The sequence below is a fragment of the Falco biarmicus genome, chromosome 7 (assembly GCF_023638135.1).
Source record: "Falco biarmicus isolate bFalBia1 chromosome 7, bFalBia1.pri, whole genome shotgun sequence".
In the NCBI taxonomy this organism is placed as follows: domain Eukaryota; kingdom Metazoa; phylum Chordata; class Aves; order Falconiformes; family Falconidae; genus Falco; species Falco biarmicus.
This window is the reverse complement of record NC_079294.1, coordinates 30,636,931-30,648,811: the sequence shown is the minus strand read 5'-3', so window position 1 is coordinate 30,648,811 and position 11,881 is coordinate 30,636,931. Positions and strand designations below refer to the sequence as shown.

Here is an 11,881-nt window from a genome sequence, read left to right as displayed (position 1 = left end):
TGCCTGCCCCAAACGTCAAAAGATTCTCTAGACAGATAGTCTACTCCTGGTATCTGAAGTATGTCACGGTAATACAGCCTTGCTTGTCGTCGGTTTCTGAAAGGATTATATTCTAACAGTTTTCTGGAAACCACCTTGAGAGTGCAATATTAGAAATAATTTAGGGATGTGTTTAATAAAGGATGTTTTATTTTTTTCATATATTTGTTCACTCTTTGTTTGAAATAACTATCTTATGAGTTTAGCCCACAGTTTCTATTTGTGAGACTACAAATCTTCTCCTGTCTCTTTCAGAAAGGGTTCATGTCCCTACTCCCAGGAGGGGATTAGGTTTGCATAGGTTAACATTTGGTTTGTTTAATTATTTTACATTTCTTTATCCTTAGATCAGTCGCCAAGCTGGATTAATTACCTTATATATGCATTTTTTTTCTTGTGATCATTAGTGCTGTTTAGCTTTACTTTCTCCTAATCTTTGTTCTGATCTCCTGTATCGACGGGGTTGTAAGGCTGGGACTCGCCACTGCCGTAATGCCGTGCTTCTATTTTGTTAAGCACCGAGCCAACTGCTTGGACTCCAATGACCTGGCAGGCGGTTAAGACACACACATGGTTTGTTCTAGGATGAAATATTTGTTTTCCTGTTTATGCTTTACTTCTTTACAGTTACCCACGTTGTTTAAATTAGACAGCTGGAATGCAGAGCATGCCATATTACATCAAATTGTCATCTGAGGGATTAAGGCTTATTTGAATTTGTACTTTGATGTGGCCAGCTTTTGGTCAGCTGCTGCAGTTTCAAATCAGATGGAAACTTGTGTAATGAAGTCCAGCATTCTGCTACAGTTCTCAATGTTTAACCTGCTAGCCCACAAGAGAAGGGGGAGAATTTTTTCTTCTTTTTTTTTTTTTCTTCCTTCTCTTTTTTTCCCCTGAAGTCAATATTTTATCAATTCTTTCTATAGTGTAACTGTTAGGCTTAGGCTGCAGAACTGTAACCAATGTGGGAAGAAGGTAACTCTCACTCAGAGCTTTGCTTTCCATCTCAGCCAGAAACTAGTCAACCAAGGGTCCTACTGTGGTTGCTAGAGACATGCTACACATTGTTATTGGATTAAATACAGTGCTTGGGACTGCACATGAGAAGGGATCTTAAAAACACATTAGAGAAAAAGACAAATAAATTATTACGTTCTATATTTCTTATTGAAATCTGAGTGTTAAAACTTGTATTTTCAGAAAAAAAGAGCAAAAGCTTACTAAATGAAGGGTTTTTTGACAAATGTTAGTGTTTGGAAAGAATAACATACATTGCACCTGTCAGTGTAATATGTCAGTAAGCTACTAAGCACTTAGCACACAGAGAAGGAAATCAGCTGCCTCTTTTCCCAAACAGACTTTTTAAAATTATGCCCATTTCATTTTGTGGGTTCTGTGCAGCAGTGAACATATGCCATCCTGCAGGCTTACTGGCTTTGGCAAAAAGCTCAAGCATTCATAGGAAATATTTTGCTTAATAGTTATAGTTTGGAGAGTTGGGAGACCTCTAAAGGAGCTATTTTCTAATTATGAAAGTTCAAAGATAGTTCTACTGCAACATCGTTCAAGAAGGTTTTAAATAAAATGAATGTAAAAAAATGTCTGATCTATAAAATATACATTGGGAGCCTTGGCGAATCTGAGTGTCTAGCAGCCTGTCTGGCATTAAGATTTCTTTCTCTCATGTGTTCAACTGTTTTAAGTCTTTAAAGGCTGTGTGTCCTCAAGGACTTCAGAAGATTGATGTTCAAAATACACCAGTGTTTGTGGTAAGAACTGATTTTTCTCGTTCTCCAAAAGTTATGTGCTTGTCTTACATAAAAGAAGGAACCTTCCTGGTAAAATTCACCTGCCAGGAAGAAAAGTAGATATAAGGTGTGGAAGTCCACGGTGCTTTGGAAAAAGCAGTGGCTAAACACAACTGCCATTCTCATCCTGTTAAAGCACAGTGGTTTGATGCTCGCTTTTTGTATCATTATAATCATTTTAGCTAAAGCATCAGTGCCTGAGAGGTGCATAGATACCCTGTCCTCTCTGCTGCAAGGGCTGACAACTAGCAGAAGTTCAGCCCTGACATTCCTCTAGAGTTAAAGTAAAAATCACAGCTTTAAATGACAAAAGTCAGGCACAATTCACAACTATTTGTCATGTACTGGTTCAGCGTTAGTAGGCTTTTAAGATACAATTTAATTTTGCTTCGTTTAGTCTTTTCAGGAGCTGAATTTCTATAACTGGAATTAATCCAAATGTTCATTTCCATAGTTTTATTTCATACTGAACGCAAGTATTTTTTAATTTCCAGGAATGCTTTCATTTTTAAGTATTAATTTTTAACCACTATTTATGTATTTAATTCATTTATTCTCAACGGGATACCCTTAAATGTATACCACCTTTCTGTAATACCCAGAAAGGGACAAAAGATACACATGGTAAACTAGTAGTCCGAAGGAGGCAAATGGTATACCCTACCTTTTACGTGGGAAGTTTGCAGTGCTGCCCTTATTTTCATTATCTCAGTTACAGCTCTCCCCTTATCTCCTCACACTTCCACAAAGTACCCACCACCACCACAAGACGACCATGTTAGAGGGGCTACAGGAAGCGTGCAAGGGAGCTGTGTCTAACAGCTTTCCCTACTCTAACGCTGGGGTTTTTTGCTCTGAACCTCCCCACTCCACTGCAGCTGTTTTCCCCACCACAAGGTATTTTTAAATCCAAGTTGCTACAAGAGTTACTTCCTGTTGCAGTTATAAGGTTAGTAAAATTGGAACAGCAGTGCAATATTTCATTTTATAGTGACAAGCTTTCTTTGTAAAAGACGGATCACCTCTTAGTATATAATACCATTTAATATCCATTCTCCATTATATAATTACAGAAAAGAAAGGTAGCCCAAAAAATCATCACAATGACATCATATCCCCTTCTTGCTTCACAGAGATGTAACACTGAAAGGTTGTGGGCAGCCCAGACACCAGAGATGAAAAGTCATCTTTTTCTGATTTTTTTATACCTTGTGAGAGGCTAGGGAACAAGGAACTAACATGGGGGCAACTCTCGATACAGAAATCATCAGGGGCAGTCACTGCTGCGCTTCTTGAAGCAGCTTTTCAATCATAAGCGAATGGGTGTTGTAGAAGGGCAGCCCATCCACTTCCATTTCTAGACTGGCAGTTTTTCCACTGCGGACCCCATGCTGCACAAGTGCTTTCAGAAGCTTTTCTTCCTTAAAACCAACATAAAAAGAGAATATAATTAAGATTCCGAATCAGACAAGAGCATTCATCAAGATCTTTCTTCTAATTCTAGGGGAGACTGACCACATCCTCCATATTTATTCTGACAGCCGTTTGCTAACAACTTTTTCCCTTGTCCCAAAGAATGTGTGTAGCATCTGGAGCTTAGGGAGCATCAAAAGGCTTACATTCTTGACTTCTATTTAATTGTTGAATGATCTTGTTCTCCACACTCCCTCAAACAGCACAACAACATCAATTTAGTAACACAAATCCTTTTTTTTGCCTGGTTTCAAGTTCCTATATTGCATAAATCAGAATCAGAGCAACCTCCTCCCAAAGTATCTCAAAAACCACTACCTATCACTTCCCCAGTGTACCAGCTGGCTGCAGATGCATTTTTAAAGAAAAAGAACAGAAGGGTAAGAGGATACATCAGGAAAAAAGGTTACAGGGAGTAGGTACATTGGCAATCACTTTCCTTTCCTGCAGCTTCTGTGATCTGTGTGCCTTTTGCTCTCTGTCCACTTTTTTCTATTGATTTTACGAGAATTTGGGTTGCTTAGGAATGGGGGAATAATCCTGAAATTGTGCTTCCTTGGGATTCTCTGAAATAGTGCATACTTTTGTTTAGAACTGCAACTCAATTTCATGTTTATAACAGTTATTTTCTTGCTTAACAGTAATATAAGCAGATAACAAAGCATATTCCAAATTGAGCTGTTAAAAGTACACAAAGGGAACAGAATCCTTGGTTTTGAGTACTACCAAAACAGCCCTGCCAGCGTCCTTGACAAACACTTCTGTACGTTTAATTACTTCTTGTTTGATATTCCCATCCAATAACCTCTAGCAAAGTCCTTTATCTCCTGGACACAAATTGACAATGAAAAAATTATGATGTTAAACTCTCTAATATTGTCTTATTAAGTGTTCCGGTTTTTCCTAGGAAGACTCCTCAACCATAAAGATTACAATAGCTTTAGATCTGAATTTTGACACAATATAGTTGTATTTTAAATAATACAGTATATGGTCAAAATATAAGAATTTCTGAAAGAATTAAAGCATACTTTGCATGGTCTATTACCAGATAATTTAGTATAATTTAGTAACCTGTTTTCTGAATGCACTTTATTATTTGCACTTTATTATTTGTCCTGTATTTTCTCTTAATGCATCCTGGTTCTTAGCTGCAACAAAGTTACATGAGGCACCAGTGTTCTATTAAAGAAAAATTATGCATAGTTACATGGTGTCAGTCTTGACATCATGTAACAACACTGCAATGATACAGCTATTTAAGGAAATTATCTGGATACATCGGTAGCTTTAGAAGTGCTACTTTTTAATTTATAAAGCTATAAATATCCATCAGCTTATCTCACATGAACGATCAAATATGTGAATGCAAATATAATCAACTGATCTTTCTGCATGAGAGAGCTTTTTCTTAGCATCTATATGCAAATTGGCAAATTAGATCTCTTGTGTCACGGAAGAGACACTTGAATTGGATACGCAAAACATCATTTCTAATTTGAATTCTTCTCCCACATGCTCACATGTTAGAGCACTCTGATCTGCTTATGTGGGAAAAAGGCTTGCTTGCTTCATACTGCTTAGCTATGCCTGATAAACTGCATCCTCTCATCGAATGCTGTTCTTTCCATTTGAAGGAACAATGTAGAGCGTGCTTCCTTAGCTGTAAAGTGCTGCAGTTTGCTCAGAGTTCTCTCTTTAGCAAATCATTATGTCGGGAGTGGGGTAACCAGAAAAATAACCCAATTAATAGAAAAAGAACTTGTTAATTTGCACTTTGTTAATGGGAAAAACTCCCTTAGACATGACAAAGCTTATACAGAACACTAAAACAAACATCATATTTGAATATATTTCTCATTTACAACGTAATTAACATTCTTATAGGTCACAACTTCAAAATCAGCACCATACAGTTCATTTCTTAACATTAATAAAGAGTTCAGTAAAATAATGACTGCCTGATATATTAACCTGGATGTGAGATGCAAGGAAATGCAGAGCTGACTCTGGGATGTTTAGCATTAGCTATGTTTGGATATGTATGAATTAATATATTTCCCTAGAGTCACTTCAGTGTAAAAGTACCATGAGCATCTGAAAAATCAAACCAATGTTGTATTAAACAACACAATTATGATTCAGTTCCACAAATGAAAGGTAAGTGAAGATTGTTTAGATCCAATTGTTTCTTGTTCATCAAGTTCTCAACAAGGAATAAATGCAATGCAGTGTCTTTTATTAAATAAAATATATGTAAAGACTAATCCATGCACTTAGAACTATCTCAGCATTCTGTTCAGTGGGAATGTTCAGCTCCACAGTTCTGGGCTTTATTGCGTGCAATCCTGACACTGCTTGAACACAAGGCTGCAGAGAAATAACCTTTGTGTTTCAGGGGAGTTCTTCATCCAGTAATGATCACCTATAGTTTTCGCGGAAGGAATGCCATTTTTGGAAGAAAGACAAAACACATTACAAGAAAGCTGTTCGGTGCTTAGGCACTCCTTCAACTGTCTTCTTTCCAGTTACAAACAGAGAATATGAACACTGACGTGGGTATGTGTGGTGGTGCTCTTTAACTTACGAGAGTAATTATTATAGCATTAAAAGAAGTTGGATTGGGCAGAAAGTAGCCATATAAATATAAGTGGTCTGAGGGTTTTTTATATTAATGGAGTGTGTGAACACTAATGTGTTCAATCATCTGCATTGTTTACTGTTGTGTGATTTATAATTAACGATACCATATTCTCTTGTCAGGCATTTTGTAATTTCCTGTCCTCCACAAAACTGTTTCCATTAATTTATCTCAATAGATTTTAGTTTTGCACTTTCAATAGCCCATTATTGAATCATTCTCAATATTCCCAGCTGTATAGCTTAGTAAAAACCAAGAAGGATTTCCTGTACACAGTGTCACATTTAATTACAGTAGCTCGTTACCAGGAATTTTGATCATAGTAGTTTTAAGGATACATTAATTTAAAGGGCAAAACCACTGAAAGATGAAAAGTAATTTATTTTAGGAAAAGATTGTGCTGAAAGGTGCCATGTGCTTTGTTAAGTCAAAGGATAGGTGGCTATACAGCTATGCTAAACATAGGGATCAGTGTCAGTTTTGTGACCTTTAAATGAAAAATCAAAATAGCAAGAATTTTCAAAAAATGTTACCTATTCTAAAATACTTAAGAGGTGTTTTGCTGGCATGTCATGCAGAACGTACTCTCATCAGCATAAATTCTCCACTGTTGTGAGCAATATCTATGGTAGACATTTTGCTTAGCATTCTTGCAGGTCATAAACTTACTGGTTTTGCCCAGGTGTCTATAGAGGTACTCTACCAGTAAGACTGAAGTTTGAAGTTCCTAAGTTATTACAAGTATGGTGGAACAACCTTGCCTGATTGTTGAGTATATATATATATATATATGTATATTAAAAAAACCCACCCAACAAAACAAACCCTGCCAAGTTAAAAATAGAGCCATGTGCTCAGCAGGATGAACACAGATCACAGTCATTTCTCACCCCTCTCGGTTATTTTACTTTTCTCAGTCTGAAACCTTTGTATTCCCAGAATATCACATTGTTCAGAGTTGCATTAATCAAAACAGATTTAAAAATATTCACCTGCAAGTCTTGAGTTTAGAAACATTCAAAACTAATTACAGAAAGTTTCTAACATAACTAGAAAAGGTGGAAAGATCAGAAGGTGCAAATATCAGAAATATGGAGTGGCTTCTGTATTAGAACTCTATGACTTTTGATTTTGGAAGAGGGACATCTAAAGAAGGCTACAACAGAGGTTTATAAAATCATGAACAATACGAAGGAAGTGAACAGGTAATTTTAATCACTGTATTGCAGTGCAAGGATTTCTTGCACTGCCCATAAAATTGTAGTGCTGTCTTGTGCTTGAAGTCACAGCACACGTACACATGCATTTTTGAGGATTTTTACATTCAATCAGCCTTGAAGCCTTTGTGGAATATTCTAAATACAGTGTGGTTGCTCATTCACCAGTGACTTGCAAAAGTCACCAAAAGACCAGGTGAAAGTAAGCTATCGAACTGGACTAGGCAGGATTTAGCAGCTGGTAGCAAATCCTATCTGCATGTCACAAGCAAGTCACAACTCCTTGGTCCTACAGAAATTACCTTGGTAACAGAAGGAAGTGCTGATAGCCAGACCGTCTTCTGTGATAACTGCGGAAATCCAATGGCTTTCCTCAGATAGCGGTCATGTATTTCACAAGTGCTGAGAATATATAGAGCACAGGCGATGGCATAGCCTCCCCAGTTAGAGACCCCTGCAAAAGAATGGCACCAGGAAAAAAATGGAAAAACCCCAATATCTATTGCAAAGATACCTAACCTGCATAGGTCGGTAGGCACATAAAACTGAGTCTCATGTAGCGTGGTGAAACGGAACATGAATATATATTAAATATTGACACGAATTTGGAACATTTATTTCAGAAATACACAATTGCTTAACATACTGAAATGTTTTCTAGTATTATGTATTCTAGTATTTCTAGTACAGATTGAATTTCTCTAAGTTTCCATCTAGTTTAGTTTGTGGTTTGTCTTTCCAACAAAGCAAAAACTCAAATGGGCATGGTCTGTAGCACGGTTCCCCTTGGCTTAGTGTGATGTCCATGAACTGTCAGGAGCCATGTTACAGCCTGGTGTCTTTTGTTTCTAACCACACAGAGGTAGAAGATTTTGATAAAGTATCCTAAACCAGGCAAATTTTTACTGGTGTCAGATTTTATAATGGAACGCTGTACCATTGCAGAGAATCCCTTTTTGGTCACAAAATGAGGCCTGATTAAAGAGTTCAGCTATTTTGTAAGATACGAAGCTATGGTGAAGCTAATTGTCTGTGTCTTGATGATGTGTCCTTGGTGTAAGTATCATAAACAAAAGGACATTCTAACACAGTTAAGATCCATAATTTTTCTGTATGCTGTTATCAAATCAGTGCACACAGTCTTGTTAGACAGCTTCTTTGTCAAGACTCTATTGGGGATCATTAGATTTGAAACTTGCTCTGAGAAGTTGTCTCTGCTACCTGATACCTTTTCCAGAGATGCAGAATAGCAAAATTTTCAAGAAGTGTGGAAGTTGTTTTAGTGCATGTAGTTTTGCATACTTAAACATGTCCAAAGCTCCACCTCACTTCCCTTTGCAGGGTCTGGGTGTGACAGTTGCTTTCAAAGTAAAAATTATCAGAATTGCCAAAACAGCCACTGTAGATACTATATACATATAGCCATAAGAAGTAGATATACTTATCACCACACTCTCATTTCTCCCAGAAATTGCTGTCTTAATATCAAGATTGTTAGATACCTAGGTTAGAAACCTCAAAACCTGAGCCTAAGTACCCTATAGTCCATGCAGTTCAGAAATCGGCCCCTGCTGAACACAGCTCTTTCACTTGCAAATTTTACTTTGCGCTACTTAAGATGTTAAGGTAGCAGAGAATTTTAACTATAACATTCAACTTTTGTTGTACATCAAGAATGTACACCTGTCCTTAAGTGGCTGGTAAAAGGACGTACCATCTCTTCATGTAAAAAATATGACTGATTTAGGCCTGAAAAGGTCACACCCACAGAAGCTCATGAATTATACTGAAAATCCCTATCTGCACAGGTATTTTAATTCTCACACAGATCACTTCCGCAGTCTTCCTTGTTATTTTATTTAAGGTGTGATTTTTTCAAGAATATTCAGGATTTGCCCTCCTATTTCCAATTAAATGCGCTTTCTCACTTCAATTAAATGCGCATCCTCAATTTTCAGTCAGTCCTGCTGAAGCCATAGTTGCTTAACTCTTCAGAAAATGGACATAATACAGAGACAGATTTGTTTGCCCGGGATGACTTGGTCATACAAATAAAGGGCCAACACAAATTAGTTCGAGAGACAGATGTTTTCTTGTCAATTCTGTTCTCAAACATCAGCAACTCTCCCACCCCCCCAAAAAAAAATCCCTTACCAGCTACAATAGTAAAATCAGCTTCAACATCACAGGCTATAACATCTCCATTTTTTATGTACTTCTTTACAGCACCTTTTACTTTCCCCATTCCCAATTCATTTCCTCCATCTCCAACACCTTTATGAAAAGAGAAAAAGACCAAATGAGTATGAACCCAGCATATAACTAACAATCCTTTCAGAAATTTAGAAATTTCTGAACAGCTCATAGCTTCACATAAGGCGATTTATCCTTTTTCATCAAGTGTCTAAAACCAGAAGGTTGTGAATGGAATGGCTGAAAGCATCACCTATCACACACTAACCTGTAAGCGTATATGTGCAATGTATGCTGTATTAGTGCATGCAAAAGAAATAAAAATTATCAAGTGCTCAAGAACTGCAGATAGAATTAAGATAGTAAACTTCGCCTATGGAAGGCCTTAAACAAGTGTTCGGTATAATGCATTATCAGAAGTACATTAGCACAAATAAAGAAGAAAATTAATCCAAAATAAACCTGAGGAATTTGTCCATGACTATAATAAAGCAAGCATAGAAAACTTTGGCTTGTTAAAAGCTTTAATTAAAAAAAAAAGAGATTAAAAGTAGCAAATATTTCAGAAAGTTAAGCAAAAATATATGTAAGGACTTTGGCAGAAGTAGGACTTGGCAATCTGTTTTACACAATCATTGCGCCACAGTATACAAAGAGGCCAACCCTGTGCACTATAACTGTTTTCATTTTTTCTAATAACTTATGAAACACATAGCCAGTCTTCCTTTTTTTTTTTTTAGTGTTCTTATATTTGGGGTGTGGGCCCTTGATTTTTGCTGGCCAAGTAGAAAGGCTATGTATTTGTCTCAGTGATTTCAGTAAAATCAATGGGACCTATGTAATTTCAGGAAAATTCTGGGCAATCCTGTGTTTGGGACATAAAATTGTTAGATGTCATTCTGAGATCTGGAGATAAGGATAATACATAAATTAGCAGCTTACATGAAAGCTGGATAGTACCTCTAGTCTCTTACTAATGTATAACAACACCCCCCCCCCCCCAAAAAAAAAAAAAAATTCCATCTGTTTAAATGAAAATCAACATTTCTCTTTCACCTGTTAGTCTAAAAATGGCATTTTCTCAACTTGGAAGGTTTTATAGAAAATTCCTAGTTCATGTCTCTGAAACAGAACAGTCAAGAGCTCTAAGTCCTCACTGCAACATATCGTATTTGAATTTGAAATGTGACTATGAATAGTATGTGTTACAGGAGAGAATTTATAGTATTTATAATTTACACTTCAAGCCCTGAAAAGTGATAAATTTAACACTTTGAGTAACTGCATAAACATCTCACATAAGTCTGTAGCAAATTTCTTCTCTAAGAGAAATAGAAAATTATTTCTCAGCAGCAATTTTTTATGTAACTCCTTAAGTCTACATAGTCAAGGAGAGCATAACTGAGTGACACAATTTATATAAAAGGATTTAAATAATCTGTTCACAATTATTTCGGTGTTCAGACTTAATGGTGGTTTCTAAAATCTGCTTGTTGGTAGTACTTTTCAAATAGGTAATGACATAATCATGGTGCCTCTATCATCATATATAAATATGGTAGTTACTACTGGGTTGTAAGAATCCATACAACGTTCTGATTTTTCTTATATTAAAAATCCAAAATTTTGCTCTTAATAGTCTTTAAACATGCTAAAATGAATTCTTGTCATTTGAAGATCGTCACCAGTTTCTTTAACTGAAAGATACTAATCTGTTTTTCAGAGGGTTTTTTCTATCAGCCTTGCTTTGCTTTTTCTTGTCTTTGTGAAAGTCCTGTCACCAGGATGGTTTTGCAGTTAGTAGATCTACAGCTGTGGATAGATCCCATTTGCATTACACTGGGAGGAAAAGAACACCACGCTGAAAATTTTTCCTGTACCATCTGTTTTCTTCCTCCTCTACACATCAGCAGAGGACTACATTTTACTCTAGATTTCCAGACTGAGATTCACCTGACAAAATACAAGCCATCTACCCATGAGCTGGTCAGCTATACTTCTTTTAAAGTCAGCAGAGAGAAACAAACCCTTCAAACATTCAGTTCATCTCACCCCAAGGCAGACATTCCAAATATAGATGCCTAAAATAGACAAGATGAATGCTCTTCTCCTAAAGGCCTGAGTGCTTTCCAGGCAGAGAAAAAATAGCTCTCTTGGATTTTCCATGAAAGTTTTCACTGACTACATTGGCTTCTAAACTGCATTCATAAAAAACACATAAGATGTCAGTCTTCTATGATAAAAAACATTTGTATGAAAGGGAAATGTGTGACAATATTTTTTCACGCAGCACTTTGGAAAGCTTTTCATTAGCTCCTTTATAAGTAGCATATAGCTAGGTCAATTGAATAAGCATATAGCTATGTCAACTGAAAAAAAATAGCATGTGGTTTCTGTAACGTCTTAAACTTTTACTTCAGTCTTTAGTGGAAAATGAGCCCTTCCAACCTCAGCCTTTCATGTCTTATTTTTTATTTTCCTGAAGGCTACTGTTTACTCCATGACTTTTT

General features: G+C 36.5%; 1 protein-coding gene across 13 annotated transcripts in view; it reads right to left on the bottom strand.

Annotated features, from left to right (window-relative positions):
- Positions 1 to 2,872: 2,872 nt before the first annotated feature.
- Positions 2,873 to 11,881, bottom strand: part of DGLUCY (D-glutamate cyclase) — a 47,694-nt gene continuing 38,685 nt past the window's right edge. For all 13 annotated transcript variants that reach the window (XM_056345788.1, XM_056345786.1, XM_056345790.1 and 10 more), the window contains 3 exons: positions 9,333 to 9,452; positions 7,481 to 7,632; positions 2,873 to 3,268 (listed from right to left, as the gene is read on the bottom strand). In XM_056345788.1, the coding sequence (XP_056201763.1) occupies positions 3,125 to 3,268; positions 7,481 to 7,632; positions 9,333 to 9,452 (416 nt within the window). In that variant the 3' untranslated portion in view covers positions 2,873 to 3,124. The remainder of the gene's footprint in view (positions 3,269 to 7,480; positions 7,633 to 9,332; positions 9,453 to 11,881) is intronic.